We start from the raw sequence: 17862 nt of genomic DNA on the forward strand, positions 1-17862 counted from the left end.
GAAAGCTCCACAGTCTTATTTTATCTTATCGAGTTTTTGCAGTACCAAAATCTTCAGGTGTCCTGGATGTGCATCACCCTACAATTTTAAGCCAGTTATTCTGTGTTTATCTCTTTACCCAATTTTCAAGTGTCAGCAGGTATTCCGTTATGCATTCAGCCATCTGTTGTCTTCTTCAATATACAACACCTTGCTCTAGATAACTCTATTTAGCATGAGCACGCTTCATTGAGTCTGTTGTGTTAGCTTGCTAGATGATATCTTGCAAGGCTACCCTACAGAAACAACAGGACCAGGACCGGACTTGACTTTTCGCTACCCCTCCTTTCAGAATGCGCTAACTTACAGGGGCCGCACCTGCTGTTGCCGAAGTTCTGGGGCGACTTGGAACATCTTCGGACTCGGTTTACAGCAATGCGCTAAAAATGCTGCGAGGATACAGCGCGATAGCACCTGGGCAAATATGGTCCCCGTAGTGACATAAACGCATGAGCTACAAAAGCAAATGCGCTGTAAATTTACTTACTCAGGTACCCAAAAATATCAGTTTGACGCCAATCTCCTTGTCTATTTCCAAGATGCTCAACATTTCTCTCCAGGGACAAGTCGGCATCGTCACTGGTGCCGGTTCTGCTTATGGAATCGGACGGTCCATGGTGATAGCCGCTGCACAGGCTGGCGCGGTGGCAGTCCACGCGTGCGATCTTAACCTTAGTTATATGGATGATCTCAAGAAGGAGGTGAAAGAGATGGGATACGACACTATCATCGAGGGCCACTTTCTTGATGTCTCAAATGAGAAGCAGACTGTAGCGCTCTTGAGAAATGTTCTCAAGATCCATGGCCGTGTCGACTTCTTTTTCGCCAATGCTGGGTATGCCGTCTACCGGTGAGTATCCCGTTAAAACTGTGCCTTCGAGGATTGCCTACTGACGTTGGCTAACAAATTCTAGGCCGCTACAAGATTTGAGCGTGGACAACTTTAATCGCGCTGTAGATGTCATGCAGCGCGGTTGCTTTCTGGCTCTCAAGTATGGATCCCAAGCCATGAGCGTCACGTCGCCAGACAAGGCCGAGGCCAAGGGCAATATCATCATCACCTCATCCTGCGCAGCCTTCGCAGGCGCTTACGCCGACACAGCCTACACGGCAGTGAAAAACGCGTGCAACGGACTAGTGGAGAGCGGTTCAGTCCAGCTGTCAGCGAGCAACATTCGCGTCAACGGCATAGCACCAGGATGCACCAACTCCAGCATCTTGACGAGCTCAACACTTTCCGAGAAAGGCGATCAGTATACTATTTCAGCTACCAAGGAAGAGATCGCGGCTACTCACGCCAAGTTCTTTGAGCGCGGTGGGCTGTACAAGCAGAAAGAGAAGTTCTATAACCGTGCTGCGGATCCATCAGAGATTGCGAACTTGGCGTGCTTCTTGGCCTCTGATCTGGCGCTGGCGATAAACGGGCAGATTATTCTTGCAGATAGTGGAAAGACTACGGCTGCGACGGGAGAAGGTTTTACGGGACCTGTGAACCCAGTCCCAGCATTGTCAATGTCTTGAATGAGACTGAAGGACGGAGCAAGGGTCAGACAGAATGCATAGTTTTTCTGGTGAATACTAGAACAGGGATAACGTCTTCACGTCGCACAACATTGAGAAAAAAATCGGAGTTGTCTATTACTGTCATGGTATTTTTAAAGATGGTGCAATAAAGTTAATAGATAAACCCACCCAAGATGAGAAGCGTTTCGCGCTCACCAGTTAAGAACTAAGCTCGAGTTATGCCAACAGAGATGTATTCACATCATTCTCTTCAAGGCCCTACATCAGTATCCTCCCGTTGATGTGTATGTAAATGAAGTACGGCTTCATGACTCTTGTTCAGGAGGGTGAGAGCTTATATTGGCCGTGCTTCGATAATGAATTGAGTAGATGTCCAAGACTCATGCCCCCAAACTGAGGTTCCTTCTTCCATTGATCGTAAGAAGGAAAGCTCATTCATAGCTGTTGTCTAAGCCATTAGCCCGAGAAATTTCACTTCACTCCGAAATGTCTGTACTTCCATGCAAGCTTGCATATGTCCGGCCCACCGAAGATAGTCCGCATCGCGTCACAATGCAACTTACTCTATCTTATATAACATCCGCTGTGAACGAAAGTTGCAGAACGCTGAGACGAAACGTTGTATACTTTTCTCTTCTTTGACGATGGCACCAAATTGGAGTCACCTTGTTCGTTTCCTTGCTGAAGAGGACGGTCAAGTCCATCTGGGACAGATTGACCATGAAGCGTGGCCTGATGTCGGTATTTCTCTCGAGAAGGGCGAGAAGATACAGGCCAAGCTCATTCAAGGATGCGTCTTTGACGGTGTTGTGACGGAAAGACTCTTGACAGTCAAGGAAGTAAGTCTAGTTGCAGGACGTCAATTACTATGCAGCCCAAGCTGACATTTCCCAGCTTCTCGCTCCGTTGGCGATGGACCAGGTCCCTATCATCCGATGTATGGGACTCAACTACCGCGATCACGCAAAAGAAGCAAATATGCCTATCCCCGATGTGCCAGTTCTATTCATTAAACCACGAACCGCACTCAATGGGCCTTACCCAGCCAAAGTCAACGTGCCGAAAATTGCACAGGATGGAACGAGCGACTACGAAGCAGAGCTGTCTTTTGTCATCTCCAAGACGGGTCGTGATATTCCTCGAGACAAAGCGCTCGACTACGTTCTGGGATACACTGCGAGTAACGACATTAGCGCACGGGCCCAGCAGTTCAAGAACAGTCAGTGGTGTTTCTCTAAAGGTCTAGATGGTTCTTGTCCGATTGGCCCGCTCCTGGTTTCACCCTCGGCTGTGGGTGACCCGCATAGCCTTGGTATCAAAGCCACGTTGAACGGCGAGACTGTCCAAGATTCCAACACCAGGCAAGTCAACAAGAGAAGTAGAGGCAGTCCGGATCAGCTAACCAAGGCGCAGAGAGATGATCTTTGACGTTGCAAGCATTATATCTTTCCTGTCCCAGGGTACCACGTTGGAAAGAGGCACCATCATCATGACGGGTACAGGGCCTGGGATTGGTGCGATGAGGAGTCCTCCCCTCTCGCTTAAGGATGGAGATGATGTGCGGGTCTACGTAGACGGAATTGGAACGTTGATCAACAAGGTTTGGTATGAAAAGTAGTGGCAGTCGAGGGGTATTGGAGTAGCCTAATTTAGACTGCCTGCGGCTTTACCTCCGCACCGGCATTGGCGAATCATGTTTCTCTGATACATAAAATAAGATGGCTAGTGCATGTTGACTGCGGGTTAATGGTGTTTGTCTATGTCATAATATGAGAGTCAGGGCAAGCTGACAGATATACCGAAGATGGTCCGTCTGTGCCTCAATGTACCACCCTGGTTCCAGACTAGAAGCGACAAGGGTGAATCTGATCTTGGAGCAGGGGTATTGATACGATGTTCTTTTGTTTGCCTAAAGGAAAGAGACCCGGCCGGAGCAGTGTTTGAGTATGGAAGAAGAGACCTTGCAAAGGAATGCCGTAAGGATTATTCTTCACTATCACAAGGGATAACTGCTTGGTGAATATATTGCAGAGATAATTATTGGCTGCCACAACACCGGGAGTCACTGAGCAGACTAGCGTAGTTTTAGTGCTGTCAACCCCGCGTGATGCATCATGGCTGTGGGGTCTGGACTTGAAATTAGCGTGCCGAAACCTGGGGTAAAGGTGCTGACCATCTTGTGAAAGTGAACACCATTGTTGATATTTATCCTTTCCTACGTTAATCCTGTCATCTTCTACACCAACTATCTAAGGGTGAAGCTTTTTATCATGTGGCAGAGCAACTCGCAGAACAAGGATACTAAACGGACGGCCGACGTCGCCTGTCACTCATGTCGAAAGTACGTCTCTCGTTGTGAGGTAGAGGAATCAAAGCTGACAATATCTTTCCAAACACAGGCGTAAAGTTAAATGGTTTGTTAAGTTGATACGATCTGTCATAGGACATCTCACTAATGTGTGTTGGATAGTGATCGCGAGCAACCATGCTGCCATGTTTGTATTGAGACAGGGCAATACTGCGAGTATCCAGAGAGAGTGCTCAAACCGGGGCCTAAGATTGGTATGAATAGCCTCAAGTGAATGAAAGTAGAAAGTCTAAGCTCACCGCTCTCCAGGCTCACTTCAACGCCGAGGAAGAAGATACAGAGATCGCTGCCAATCCAAGCCCACAGACCAACTGAACAGAAACAACGAGTCCGCATCCCCCATAGATCAAAACGGGGGAGAAAGGTCTATAGTGGTTGATGTGAGCCAGTCTGAGCGTCGACAGAGCTTTGCAAGCAGTTCATCACGCCGCAAATCAGATGCCCAAGATCAAAACGCAGGACACAAGGTGTCAAAGCTGAATATTCATGATCTTTCTTTCATTTTACATCCTTCTCATGAAGTCACGACGCCGGATGAAGAACCGCCGACGGCCATGTCGGTTGAGTCTGCTGATGTTGACAACCAGAGATTGTTCCAATCGGCGTGTCAATGTGTTGGTCTATCGAAGCAATCGGTTGAAAAGATGTATGTTGCCACTCCGATCTCTTGAAATCTCATACTAAACACGCTGGAATTCTAGGGTGCGCATTTATTTCGACAATATGGTCGCCATTAATCTTTTTCATGAACCAACCTTCACCCAGACTCTGCATTCCATCACATCGGAATCTCAGCTCATCGCGTTGCTAGCTGCAATATGCGCATACTCTGTACGCTTCGTTCCATTTGAAGCGGACCCGGAACTTGAACAAGAATTATCATGGGGCAGCACTGACCATAAAACGCCCACCACATTCCTGAACCTTTCATCACAGCAGATAGACAAGGCTCTAAATGAGTGTACCGACGATCCCCCGCCACTTTGCGTTCTGCAAGCCCTCATCGTTACAACTCATTGTCAGCTGACTCAAGGTGTTCGAGGGAGGGCATGGCGTGCACTGGGAACCTATGTGAGGTTGGCATACGAGTTGAACCTTCACCTGTTAGACTCGAGGTACGCTGTTGAACAGTATGATCACAGCACTCACCGCTGGGGCGAAGATGAGGAGAAACGTCGTGCCTGGTGGGCAATATGGGAGATGGATGTGTTTGCGAGCACTATTCGTCGCACCCCAACTGCCATAAGCTGGTCTCAGATGGAAGTGCTGCTCCCAGCGCCTGATGCCAATTGGTACCAGGACAACCCGGTTGGAAGTTGCTTCCTCGAGCAAGAACCAGGCCAGCGGTGGAAGGCTCTGCAGGAGAGTGGAAATGTCTCTCCAAAGGCTTGGTTCATCGTGATAAACTCTCTGATGAAGGATGCACAAGTAATATCTTGCCCTCGAGGTGTACCTTCTGTTTCACGGCCGGGCCAGAGCTGGCAGCAGACTTCAAAGGGTGAAGCAAGGCAAAGCATCTCTTATCAGACTGAAAACAGCGAGGAGTCTCGACAGAAGCTAGAGACTTTGGCGAACTCGGTATACTGTCTTGTTCGCGTGCTGCCTGAGAATCTTCGCTACCGACAACAACATCTTTCGTTCAGTCCTCGGTTGCCGGGCCAGGTTGAGTCATCGCGACAGTTACATTGTTCCATCTACAATATCTACGTCATGACCCAGTTGGCGCGGCTCATGATTCATCGATATGATGTCTTCGGTAGCCAAACAAAACCTACACAGCCATCAGCGATGAGTGCCCATTGCAAACTGGGATTCACCTCTTTCCAGGAACAGGAGAACCCTGCCCTCAGAGAGTATTTCGAGTCAGCGGATAATGTCCTCTCTATAGTCAACAGGAGCTGCGAGGATCACATCCGTCACATCAATCCGTTTCTACCCAGCACGATATGGTTAGCGGCTGCTGTCCAAATGGTTCGAAAGCAGTTCGGAGGTCCCTCGACTTACAACTCACTTATTAAAGCTCGCTTTGATGTTTTGTACCTCACCTATAAACAATGTGTTAGCTTCTGGGGCATTCAGACTGCGATGCAGCAGAATCTTGAGACTATTGAAGCACAGCTGGAAGAATTTAATGGCAAGCCTGCGAGGAACTTCTCAGGAACGACTACACAGCCTGCCTGGTCTGGTGTTAGCAATTCTGCGCAGAGATGGATATCGCCATCGCTGGACACGTCTGATGGACGCAAAATCGCCTCCCAGCCTTCCACCAGTCAGAATACTACCCATCAAGGACAGTCACATGGTTGGTACCCCGTCTATAATCATGCATTATCTATTCTCAGACTTAGTATGGCTAACATGACCTCTTAGAAATACAAAAGTCTCTTCCAACTGGCGATGTCAACAACCTTGGCAACAAAGGCGTCCAGGGCACAGATGCGCTGCCGAAGACACCTCCAGAAAGCGATCATGGGGAGCAGCTCACGCGTAGCACAATGCAAGGGACTGACATGTCCCCAAAGGCCCTTGGCATGACTCAGTCTATGGAACCACTGAATGGTACATTTTGTGCTGATGTGGATGGTCCTATGGCAAGTATGCCTATGCTGGATTTTATGCTCATGCCACCACAAGCAGGCGCTGAGATGCATGATATGGGGGATAGTACCATGATGGATGTGTGGAAGGATATGGAGCTTCCGAGCGATATTCGTGACTTGTTATCTGGATTCTCAACATATTGACGGCACTTATTCTCTCGCCATGATGGACATTTAGAGTTACATAAATGTCAGTTTTTATGCAGGAGGAATTAGAACATGTTACCCCTGAAGATATTTCTCCTGAGCTGCGCAGACGTTGTAGTGCCGAGACAGACATTAGAACAATGCATTGATCACGAGGACTACCATAAATCAGGTCATCTACACCACAACATCTCTATGTAGGAAGCCACTCTAGTAGATAACTACAGAGCTTGGTCACTAGTGTAGACATACAAGCGGTTTGGCAGCATGTTAGTAGATGACGATTTAGCTTGACTGAATACACATACGAATAGTATATACAAGGACCAACACATTGCAACCCCCACACTTAGACGGTTAGTCCTTGAAGCCAAGAACCGACTTCATCACTGAGATCAACTTTTCGGAACATCCTTCCGCATCAGCCAGAACCCGTGGATATCTCCAAGCCACAAACCGATCTGGGCGAACAAGTACGGCCCCAGAGTCCTCAACACCACGCACCCGCTGCCAATCGAAGTAGAAGTCCTCCCACTGCTGACGGTAACCAATAATATGGACATCCAGAGGAACACCAAGCTTCTTACTCACGTCATATGCTGCTGTCTGCCAACCTTCACCTCCAATCCCTGTAAAGAGGACAAATTTGCCATGGCCTGCAAGATCAATGGTGGACACAGGCTCCGAGGGTACGGATGTATTCAGCCAGACGTGAGGTAGCCTGCAGCCAGGATATGTACTGGCGTCATAGTGCAAGATAGGGTCATCGGCTGCCTTACCCGGAGGGGAGTATGGCGCCGGCTCATCAGCGTCATATATGCCAGCTCCACTGTAGCGCTGTCCCATCTCGATTCCCAGTCCGTGGAACTCATGTGAAGTCTGGGTGATGACATCTCGGAAACGCCTTCGCCGCTCTTCACCTTGTAGTGACGGTGACGCGAGCTCGTCAACGATCTTCCTGCGATCTTCCACTTTTTCGGGAAGGGCTCCCATGGCATCCCATACGTGGAAGTGATCGCGGAACGCATCGTTGGCGCGTGTGATTATGGACTTGCCAATGGGCTGGCGCTCAGTATTGTATGTATCCAGTAGTGCGGGTGATGCAATACCCTTCTCGACGTATGCGACCTTCCAGGCGAGGTTGAATGCGTCTTGTATGCATGTGTTGGAGCCCAGACCGTTCATGGGCGGGTGTCTATGGACTGCGTCGCCGAGACAGTGACTACAGAAGAAATTAGTAAGAGTTTGGGTCTGAGCATGGTATAGATCAGCTCACATATAACTTCCCACGGAGTATCGCTCTGCAACAATCTCATTGATGAACCACTTGGAGACATTGAGGATTTCAGCTGGTGTATCATCTCCAATAAAGTCTCGTACCCTCTGCAGATACTCTTCTTTCGTCGCTTGTATGTTAGGGTCGCAATCCCGATTTGGGAACAAGATAAACATCCACTCATCCCACGGCTTGACCATCCTGACAATACCCATCCAGCCAAACTCGGGATGTTCTTTATCAGGCTGCATAACCCAGTGAAGATTCCCTTTGCGATGCTTCACTAAGTGAGACAGGTCTGCTTTGACAAGAACATTAATTGCGAGACCCTGGCCTGGCTTGCGCTCCAGAGGCAGGTCAAGTTGCTTGACTACCTGGCTCTGCGCGCCATCAGCACCAAAGAGGTATTTGGTGTTGATCTTGTATTCGAGGTTGGAGAACCTGTCTTTAAGGGTTGCTATTATCCTTCCTGTCCTTTCGTCTGTGGCGAATGATGTAAGAACCGTATCGAATCTCACTTGGAACTTGTTATGTGTAGCATGTCGGATGAGGATCGGCTCGAGTAAGGTTTGGGGGATATCGGCTGGCTGACATGGACTAGCCATTTCGTAGTCACCCTAATAGCTGGTTATTAGCAGCTAATTCGCCTAGAAACCCTTGGTAGGAGTCTTGCCTTGCGTCTGGGATCATTTCCCCATGAATAAAGACGAGCATACTCCTCCCCAGCCATGCTGTGGCACCACCTGGTATGTACCATGCAGTGACCCTTGGAAGAGACTTGCTCCACGTCTCGATCTAATCCAATGTCACGTAGACACTCTGAATTCTTTAGTAGACATTTTCAGGTAAGCAAGTAGATCAGACCTACCCAAAGCCGCCATGTTGGTGATATGAGCTCGAGGCGTGTTGGCTGTACCTGGCGCTGCGCCGACCATCATCCCAGAAAGGCCTGAATGTTGTCAGAAAGGTCATGCCATACTATTTGCACTTCTTACCGTGAGATGAGAGAAAACAGGCAAGGCTGGCTCCGGCTGGTCCGCATCCTACAATAAGATACTGGGTCTGGAAAACCCCGTCATCCGACGTGGTAAGTGTATGGTGTTCTTGCCGGTGATTGCCATTATAGGGCGTCAATGGTGGGCTTGAACTGGGAGGTAAACTGTGAGGTGCCATCGCAAGGCTAGAGTGTATAAGTCGTTGTGGACTGACTCGAGTGAGAACTGAAAGGGTGCTTGGCTTTGTAGATACAAACCGCCTTTTGATGCTTCTTGACAACATTTGTTTGTGCTGGCAACAACAGAATATTGAGATAACAACTTAAAGCATCAAGATTTTGCATTCTCACGGAAAACTTTCACTTTCTTCACAGCTTACATCATATGTTTTCCAAATTTCGGCTTGGCCGTATTCTGTTAGCTGTATGAAGCCGTCGTTCCCGAAGATAGTGCGAGCGCCTGCTCCTGGAACGTAATATCCGAATAGGGTTGGAGATCTACTCTGATGCCTGCTAGTCTCTACTATGGAGTGCTAAATCTATCGTTCGGTGCAACTTCGCTTTTAGAACAATAGGTCTCTACTTGTCAAGCTGCGTTATCCCAGTCACCCAGACGACCTGTCTAAGTCGACGGCATATTATATCCAAGGGACTTTTTGACTGCTACTAGATCTGTTTGTTTCGCGTTGTGCTGTCTGACTCAACCCTATCCTTTTGGCTATTCCGACTCCTCATTCCTCACCATGACCTCATCGCCGACCCGGCGCATTCGCCTTGTGCGACTCGCCCACGTATACTACTCACACCGCGATATAGCGAAAGCTCACCAGTTTCTCAAAGACTTTGGCTTTGAGCAGACGGTCAACCTTGGTAGCAAAACCTATTATCGAGGAACTGGCAGTGAGCCTTTTGTCTACTGCGCGGTCGAAGGCCCCGAGGATTCCTTCGGCGGCGCGGCGTTCGTCGTCGAAAGCTTCGATGATCTCACTTATGCAGCGGATACACTACCAAATGCTACAGCAGTCACCAAGATGGATACTGAGCATGGAGGTGGCTATAGGGTCACATTCTACGACCCCGTGGACAAGTTTCCGTTCCACCTTGTATACGGACAGAGGGACGTAGATCCACTCCCCAAGTCCTTACCAGAGAGGGTGCTCAATTTTGTGAGTATTATTTCATGTGTGAAGGCTGAGCTGTTTGGATTATGCTGAGATTTATATCCAGCCAACGAACAAGAATCGCGCAGGCAATGAGTTTCAGAGATTCGAAAAGGGCCCTGCGCCTGTGCACAAGATGGGCCACTTCGGGATGGTCGTGACCAACTTTGAAAAGGCTTTTGATTTCTATACTTCTAGATTCAACTTTAAGCCAAGCGATGTAAGTAGTCTACATTTGAGACGACCACTCGACTCACCAGCTTCCCAGCTAGTTTACAACGATAGTGGTAAGGATATAACAACCTTCCTACATCTCGATCGTGGAAAGGAACTAGTAGACCATCACTGTTTCTTCTTCTTCGAGGGGCCAAAGAGTCATGTCCATCATTCCTCCTACGAGACACATGATTTCGATACGCAACTTCTCGGACATCATTGGCTTCGTGAGAAGGGATATGAGAACTGCTGGGGAGTAGGGCGCCATGTTATGGGAAGCCAGATCTTTGACTACTGGTGAGTTTGTTCACCAACTGTTGTGCTCAACTCTGACAGACCAAGGTTTGATACGTCTGGCTTCATTATGGAGCATTACGTTGATGGTGATCTGGTTGATGATACATACCCGACAAATCGACAGAAGGCATCCCCTGATAATCTCCATGTTTGGGGTAAGTCTTTTCGTCCATTTCTAGAATCTGGACTAAGTTAATTACCTTACAGGCCCTGATGTCCCACCAACTTTCTTGTCCTGACCAGGAAGCTTCTGTTCCTTGAGATTCGAATCTCAAATAGTATTTTGATCCACACACCCGAAGTAGAACTGCAATATCATAGCTTCAAATGTTTTTCAAAACATTAAATTTATCTTTTGTCTCCTTAGCGGTTAATCTTTGTATCTTTATGCTGCATGTTGTATCGTGATGTTGTGTCCCTGTAGCTCAAGCCTACGTGGCTTGATGTCGACTTCAAACTATCATAGTTATATTGCCGACTAAAGATTCTATAGAACCAGCGGCTATGATAGTAGCTGTTTGTTAATCTCATATATAAAGTCTCTTTAATTCGTGAGGATAAGAAAGAAAACAGGTGAACATGGCACACGATGTCCACAATGATCCTTGTCCTTATTCCGTCTTTTGCAATGAGTCTCTTTTGGACTTTAATAGATTATTCTTAGAACAGCGGATCAGTTCAAAAACTCAATGACAGACGTTTAGACGCTTTGATTGTAGATCCAATACCTTAGTCTTCATTCGTTGATGCCGCATGATTAATTGGAGTCGCGGCACGACCAAGTACTTGCCCAGCCTAAACTCGCTTCGGTGACCCGCCCCCGAAATTAGTCCGTCCACTGAGTTGGTCCGCATATCCAACCAACCTAAGATTGCCAAGCGCTGAGGAGCTCGATTACTATTCACAATGCAAGTCAGGTCTTATTACCTAGTCGTGCTCCTCGTAAGGTCTCCATCATTCTGACTTTGCTTCAACCACTACGCCGTAATCACCAAACGCAAACATGGAATCCGGCCTCCCGATCCCCAGCCTCAACTTTCAAGACCTGACATCAGGGCTCGCTACCCAAGAGGGCCAGCGCCAGTTTTTTCGGGCTATAGCTTGGATAGCGGGTATCTATGTGTTCAGTAGGCTGATGTTGATGGGTCGGCGGGCCAAGAATCTTCCTCCGGGCCCATCGACTCTACCAATTCTCGGCAACATTCACCAGATTCCCATCACGGGACTACATGCCAAGTAAGTCGCCGTCCAGTGGAGCTGGTTGTGAATCAAATCGAGATTCTAATCATGGCGAGTTAGGTTCCTGCAATGGGGCGAGCAATACGGCGGCATCTTCTCTCTGAAGATAGCTTCGAGTACTATGATTGTCCTGTTCGATCGCAAGGCAGTTCATGATCTTGTCGATAAGAAAGGAGTCATTTACTCAGAGCGTCCACCGAACCACGTCGCCGATATTGTCACCCATGGCGATAGCTTCGCTTTTATGAACAATACTCCATTATATCGCGAACAGAGAAAGGTTGCTTCGCATAATCTCTCGGTACGTTTCAAGATCACTCAGTTAATGAATCTGATGATGAAAGGGTACTAAATTCTTTCAGCCTCGTATCCTGGATGAGAAAGTTGGTGGCATTCAAGATGCAGAGTACGTTCTTCGCGATCCTTGACAGAATAATCGTCTAATCTCTGCAGAATCACAATTCTTCTTCGCGATCTTCTCGCCACTCCAGCAGACTTCTACCATCATGTTATGCGCACTACCTGTTCGGTTGCCTGCATAATGGTCTGGGGGCAGCGAGGTGCTACCTATGACTCCTTCTTTGGCCGTGTACGTTGGAATCTGGCCCACTCGATGAAGATAATAAATGCTAACATCGATCAGTGTGTCTACGACGCAATGGAATCAGTAAATCTAAATAGCCTCTGTTTACCTACGAATAACACTAACTCTGATGATTTTGTAGTACAGTGAAGCTCTTGAACCCGGTGCCAACCCGCCAGTCGACGACTTTCCATTCCTCAAGTATCTGCCTGACTTCATGAGCCCTTGGAGAATCCGTGCTCAGCGATCATATCATGCGATGGATCAGACATGGAAGAAGGCCAGAGAGATATCTGATGCCAGAAGAGATCGCGTTGGATCTCGCAACTGCATCGCTGATAAGATGCTTGAGGATGCCAAGCTGACCGACAAGATGTCAGACCAACAAATTAACCACTTCCTTGGGGTTTTGGTTGAAGGAGGGGCCGATACTACATCATCCTCTATCCTGACCATGATCCATTGCTTGTCAAGATACCCTGAGCATCAACGTCGAGCTCAGAAAGAGCTTGACGCTGTTTGTGGAACCAGCAGGTTCGTGTCATTTACCGTTTTGTTACAATGGGGAATGTTCAGCTGATTTGATTTGATAGAATGCCTAAATGGGCGGACTTCAAGGAGTTACCTTACATTAACTGTATCGTCAAGGAAGGTTTAAGATGGCACCCAGTGTAAGTTTCGATCCAGCTTGTTGTTAAACCGATAGGCCTCCCAGCTCTCAACGGTGCTGATACTCAACCCCTAGCCTACCTCTTGGAGTTCCTCATCGCGTAGCCAAAGATGACTGGTACAACGGAATGCTCATCCCGAAAGACGCCACTGTTATCATTCCCTCATACGCCATCCATCGATCAGAGCAAATGAAGTACAAAAACCCTGACACGTTCGACCCAAGTCGCTACGTCAACCACCCACGCCTAGCAAGTGACTATGCAGGAAGTCCCGACTTCAACAACAGAGACCACTATGGCTATGGCGCAGGCCGTCGCATCTGTCCTGGCATGCACCTTGCAGAGCGAACACAGTGGAGAGCCATTGCCAAGATTCTTTGGGCGTTTGATATCGACCTTGCCGTCGATCCAGTAACAGGCCAGAAGACTGTGCCTGATCCGGAGGCTTTCAAGGAAGGAATTGCGCATGGGCCCAAGCCGTTCAAGGTTGTGTTCAAGCCGCGCAGTCAAGCACACATCGACACTATCCTCCGAGAAGCAGAGCAGAGCCTTGTTGAGGTGGGTAAATGGGACTGAAAGTTGTAGATGAATACTTGTAATTCCTTTTGTTTCTTGAAGACTGAAATGAAAACCAGGGCAACAGTCAGATTACATTCATAGCACGTCTTTCAACATACTCATCACCTTCTACGTGTGAGGCGCGTGGTGTAAGCCATCAGCTGTGGTGTCTGTCAACCCCAGATAATACTCTTATAAAGTCAGTTCGAGCAGTATACCGACTATCCAAGACAATTGCCCAAGCATCACCTTCTACTATCCCATATCGCCCATCCTATTTCGCAGCTCCTTATCAGTGGCGTTTTGATGCTAAGATTAGAGTTTCATTGTCTTTCTGCCTGTATTTCGGTAGCTTTAGAAAGATATTGGTCACTTTAAAGATAAACAGGTAGCTAGCCATGCGTAGGTGTCTGCGTTGGTGCTTGATCGTGCCGTGTCACTTCCATCTTTGGATATTGGAAAAGTAGAAGTTCGTTACTAACCTAAAATGGAGCGGTAGGAATGCCATTGGTAAAGGAATTTTGTAACGGTCGAGGCAGAGTTAACGGGACGGCGGGTGGACTTGGCGTTGAGGATTCAATAGATGTCAGCCGGCTCATCCGTCTACCAGCACAAACAAATCCCAGGGTGCCAAAATCCTAAAAACGGGCAATTTGATGGACAGAGATCGGTCTTTGTAGGTCGTTTCAACGCCAAACAATGCGGTATAGAGGAGGCAAATGATGATGCTCAAGAGAAACATAATGACTGTAGTAATTGATAGCAAGAAAATAGTATTTAATGGTTATCTCTTCTCGGTTCTCTCGAGCTGTTTGCAATGACATATTCAATATGCCAATAGAATTAGACTCATGTTCCAAGATAAGAACTGCTGCACCGTGCCGAAGGAACGTATCCAAATAGCAGCATGGGATGCCACAGCCTTGAGACAATCTGAAAAGGGTTTCAGACTTCAGGCACTATAGGGAGTTCGATATAATCGTCAGTTGCAACGATCCCAGTCATAAATGCCCAATAAAGATTGGCGACCAGTAGGTAGCTAGCTACGGTTGGACATACCGTGGATGGTTGGGTCAATACTTCCTGCACGAAATGATGCACCTGGGTTCCGTTGGCAAGCCACACGGCTGCTTTGCATGGACAAGATTGACCCTCATAGTAACAATGCTATAGTTAGAGATGAGCTGCTAGTGACAGGCGACAAGGGTGGTACCAGGAGCGGCTATGGCCCTAGGAGTGTTTACCAGCTTGCACAGTAAAAACGAACCTCCTTAAGTGTCGTTATATGTCGTCTAATCCTTAGGATATGTCTCCTAAATTTGCCTACTTCTTAGAAATGAAAAAAAGGATCTTGCTACTGCCCCACGCGACTAGGCAAATATTAACAGCCTCGGCATCTGGCATCAAGCGAAGTTGGTCCGAAATCGACGTCTCGGCGAACTTTGGCCGTCACAAGCTAATTCTGTATGTACATTGTCCCGACTAAAGGTAGGCATGCCTTTGCGGACTAGGGTGCGATTATTCGTATCCTGCACGCTGCATAAGAAAATTTAAAGTTGCCTATGAAAAGTACCTACTTGTTAATTGTCTCTTCTGCACGACGAAGTCATTCCATCATTGATCAAGCCTGATCAAGCACCTCTTCAGAATGGAAGCAGAAACGGTGACCGTAAGTAGCCCCTTGCAAAATTATCCTACGTTTTACACATCTGACATATTGTAACAGGCTCCCGGTGATGTACCTGTCTTCGATATGATGCCGGCGGTGTTGACCGCAGTGCTCGTCTCACTAATCGCCTATTTCGGCCACGGCCCCCTTCACGAACTCCTCTTCCAAACCTCAACAAAGACGAAATCGCTCGGGGCAGATAGTGACGATGAGTCTGATGTCTCTAGCGATAAATGTATTGTGAAGAGACTAGAAGAGGAAGAAAAGAACTGTGTCGTCCTTTTTGGGTCTCAAAGCGGAAACGCACAAGAATTCGCCGAGAAGCTTGGTCGTGAAGCACATACCCGGTTTTCCCTACGTTCCATAGTCGCCGAGATCGACGATTACACTTACCAGAACTTGCATAAACTGCCTGAAAACACAATCGTATTCTTTATCCTTGCTTCATATGGCGACGGAGAGCCAACGGATAATTCGGAGCAGTTTTACAACTTCTTGACTGATGAGGACGACGACGGACCGTTCGACAGACTTCGGGAACATGGCCTTCAGAACCTCTCGTACTCCGCTTTTGGGTTGGGAAACAGTAGTTACGCTCATTTTAATGCCGTGGTCCGTAAAGTCGATGAGAGACTACAGCTCTGCGGTGCCAGACGCCTTGGCCCTGTTGGCGAAGCTGACGATGGCAAGGGAACAAACGCCGAGGATTTTATCGAGTGGAAAGACAAAATGTGGCCTCAAGTCATGGAAGCCTTTGGCCTGGTTGAGCGAGATGCTGGAGAGCGAGAGCCTGCTTTCGAGGTGGTTGAGATACCTAACCACCATGGCCCAATCTTCCAGGCAGATTACACAGACAGGAATCTCGCACAACAGGCACAAGCAGTTACAAACCACTGCTTTGCGCCTATTTCGGACTCAAAGCTTCTTTCAGATGCTGGTGGCCGGTCATACATACATGTCGAGCTGGATATTAAGAACACCAAGCTTGACTATGAGACTGGCGACCATCTCTCTGTTTCTCCAATCAATTCCGATATCGAAGTCGAGCGCTTCTTGAGGGTATTCGGGTTATGGGACAAGCGACACGAGACCATCCGCGTGAGATCGCTCTCGGACGATCTGAATCCTCCATTCCCATCCCCGTGCAGCTACGAGTCTGCAGCACGTTTTTATATCGATATCTGCGGGCCTGTCTCTCGCGAAGTCGTATCCGCTTTCGCGAACTCCGTTTCGAATGCTAAGCAGAAGACCACGCTTCGTCAACTCGGCAAGGATAAAGAGGCATTCTTGGCCCTTACGGAGGGTAGCTATTACAATGTTGCATCCATGATGGAGACTTTGTTTCCCGGGGAAACCGTCGATGTTCCCTTTGCTATCATCATCGAGGCGATGCCTAAGCTGCAGCCGAGATACTACTCCATATCTTCTTCTTCCGCCCTTGATGCTGGTAAAGTCTCTATCACTGTGGCTATCGAGTCGTTTCCCATTCAAAAGACAAATCGACATTTCTCAGGCGTTGCGACGAACTTCATCTTGGATGCTGCTTCCACGGGAAATGAAGTTTTATCAAGGAGCCGAATGCAGCCGATACCCTACACGCTGACAACGAAACGCCCTCACTTACAGGCCTCTCTCTCAACCTTTGTCCGTACGTCAACATTTCGACTACCGTCTGATCCGACAATACCTATCCTCATGGTTGGTCCTGGCACTGGCGTTGCCCCGTTCCGTGGATTTGTCAGAGAACGGGTCGCTATGCATCGGCAAGGTACAAGCTTTGCGCCCATGACGCTTTTTAATGGCTGCCGTAAGAGGACTGAAGACTTCTTATATGAAAAGGAGTGGAAGGTAAGTTATCATATGACCTTGATGATTGTGTAATACTAATATGTCCGTCATCAAAGGCATATGCCTCTGAGCTGGGTTCCAAGTTCAGGATGTACACAGCATTCTCGCGAGAGCAGAAGCATAAGGTATACGTTCAAGATCTTATACTCCAGCAATCGAAGGACATAGCTTCGCTGATCCAGAACGGCGGGCACGTGTATGTTTGCGGCGACGTGGGCATGGGCCGAGGAGTGACAGAGACCCTGTGTAAGGTCCTTGCTTCTGAGACCAGTATGTCTTTGGATGATGCACAGAGGGAGTTGTCCGATATGCGACATTCACATCGATATCAGGTTTGTTTCTCGTCGTCGTTCTGATCAGTCTAGCTAACAAGGTGATAGGAGGATGTCTGGTAGCACACCAGCCATAGTAGATAGACATCACTGAGCTTAGAAGGGTGATGTTGTAGGTTTAGACGACGGGAAGTTGGGCATCACGAATAAAAATATAAATCTTTGAGATTCTTCTGATCTACATGAGTTTCATTTACGCGGGCCATATTCAGCTGCTGTTTGCCTTATCCAGTAGGGTGTGGAGCATTTATAAGGCGGCGACAGGGAATAGGGAGGCGCAGCAGTAAATCTGCCTTGTTGCCTAGCAATCACCCCTTAAACAACATCCATTCCATTTCTCT

General features: G+C 48.0%; 7 protein-coding genes; 6 read left to right on the forward strand and 1 right to left on the reverse strand.

The window, feature by feature from the left end:
• Positions 1–578: 578 nt before the first annotated feature.
• FFUJ_06845 (related to levodione reductase) lies at positions 579–1560 on the forward strand (the record flags this gene model as incomplete). XM_023577032.1 has 2 exons in its annotated part: positions 579–889; positions 954–1560. The coding sequence occupies 2 exons, from the start codon at positions 579–581 to the stop codon at positions 1558–1560; spliced, it is 918 nt and encodes a 305-aa protein (XP_023430164.1).
• Positions 1561–2207: 647 nt separating this feature from the next.
• FFUJ_06846 (related to bifunctional 4-hydroxyphenylacetate degradation enzyme) lies at positions 2208–3181 on the forward strand (the record flags this gene model as incomplete). XM_023577033.1 has 3 exons in its annotated part: positions 2208–2402; positions 2458–2928; positions 3023–3181. The coding sequence occupies 3 exons, from the start codon at positions 2208–2210 to the stop codon at positions 3179–3181; spliced, it is 825 nt and encodes a 274-aa protein (XP_023430165.1).
• A 652-nt stretch (positions 3182–3833) lies between these two features.
• On the forward strand, positions 3834–6675 carry FFUJ_06847 (uncharacterized protein; the record flags this gene model as incomplete). XM_023577034.1 has 6 exons in its annotated part: positions 3834–3904; positions 3963–3977; positions 4034–4125; positions 4181–4577; positions 4633–6233; positions 6302–6675. 6 exons carry the CDS (start codon positions 3834–3836, stop codon positions 6673–6675), a joined length of 2550 nt encoding a protein of 849 aa, XP_023431411.1.
• A 360-nt stretch (positions 6676–7035) lies between these two features.
• FFUJ_06848 (related to phenol 2-monooxygenase) lies at positions 7036–9127 on the reverse strand (the record flags this gene model as incomplete). XM_023577035.1 has 5 exons in its annotated part: positions 7036–7900; positions 7955–8571; positions 8709–8773; positions 8823–8903; positions 8950–9127. 5 exons carry the CDS (start codon positions 9125–9127, stop codon positions 7036–7038), a joined length of 1806 nt encoding a protein of 601 aa, XP_023430166.1.
• Positions 9128–9691: 564 nt separating this feature from the next.
• Positions 9692–10860, forward strand: FFUJ_06849 (related to 2,3-dihydroxybiphenyl-1,2-dioxygenase; the record flags this gene model as incomplete). XM_023577036.1 has 5 exons in its annotated part: positions 9692–10114; positions 10176–10328; positions 10377–10621; positions 10667–10776; positions 10829–10860. 5 exons carry the CDS (start codon positions 9692–9694, stop codon positions 10858–10860), a joined length of 963 nt encoding a protein of 320 aa, XP_023430167.1.
• A 764-nt stretch (positions 10861–11624) lies between these two features.
• FFUJ_06850 (related to O-methylsterigmatocystin oxidoreductase) lies at positions 11625–13690 on the forward strand (the record flags this gene model as incomplete). XM_023577037.1 has 8 exons in its annotated part: positions 11625–11857; positions 11921–12161; positions 12223–12266; positions 12314–12449; positions 12504–12527; positions 12586–12977; positions 13037–13114; positions 13189–13690. The coding sequence occupies 8 exons, from the start codon at positions 11625–11627 to the stop codon at positions 13688–13690; spliced, it is 1650 nt and encodes a 549-aa protein (XP_023430168.1).
• A 1630-nt stretch (positions 13691–15320) lies between these two features.
• Positions 15321–17584, forward strand: FFUJ_06851 (probable NCP1-NADPH-cytochrome P450 reductase; the record flags this gene model as incomplete). XM_023577038.1 has 4 exons in its annotated part: positions 15321–15341; positions 15399–17189; positions 17246–17521; positions 17570–17584. 4 exons carry the CDS (start codon positions 15321–15323, stop codon positions 17582–17584), a joined length of 2103 nt encoding a protein of 700 aa, XP_023431412.1.
• Between the last annotated feature and the right edge of the window lie 278 nt (positions 17585–17862).

This window comes from Fusarium fujikuroi, chromosome FFUJ_chr05 (assembly GCF_900079805.1).
Source record: "Fusarium fujikuroi IMI 58289 draft genome, chromosome FFUJ_chr05".
NCBI lineage: Eukaryota > Fungi > Ascomycota > Sordariomycetes > Hypocreales > Nectriaceae > Fusarium > Fusarium fujikuroi.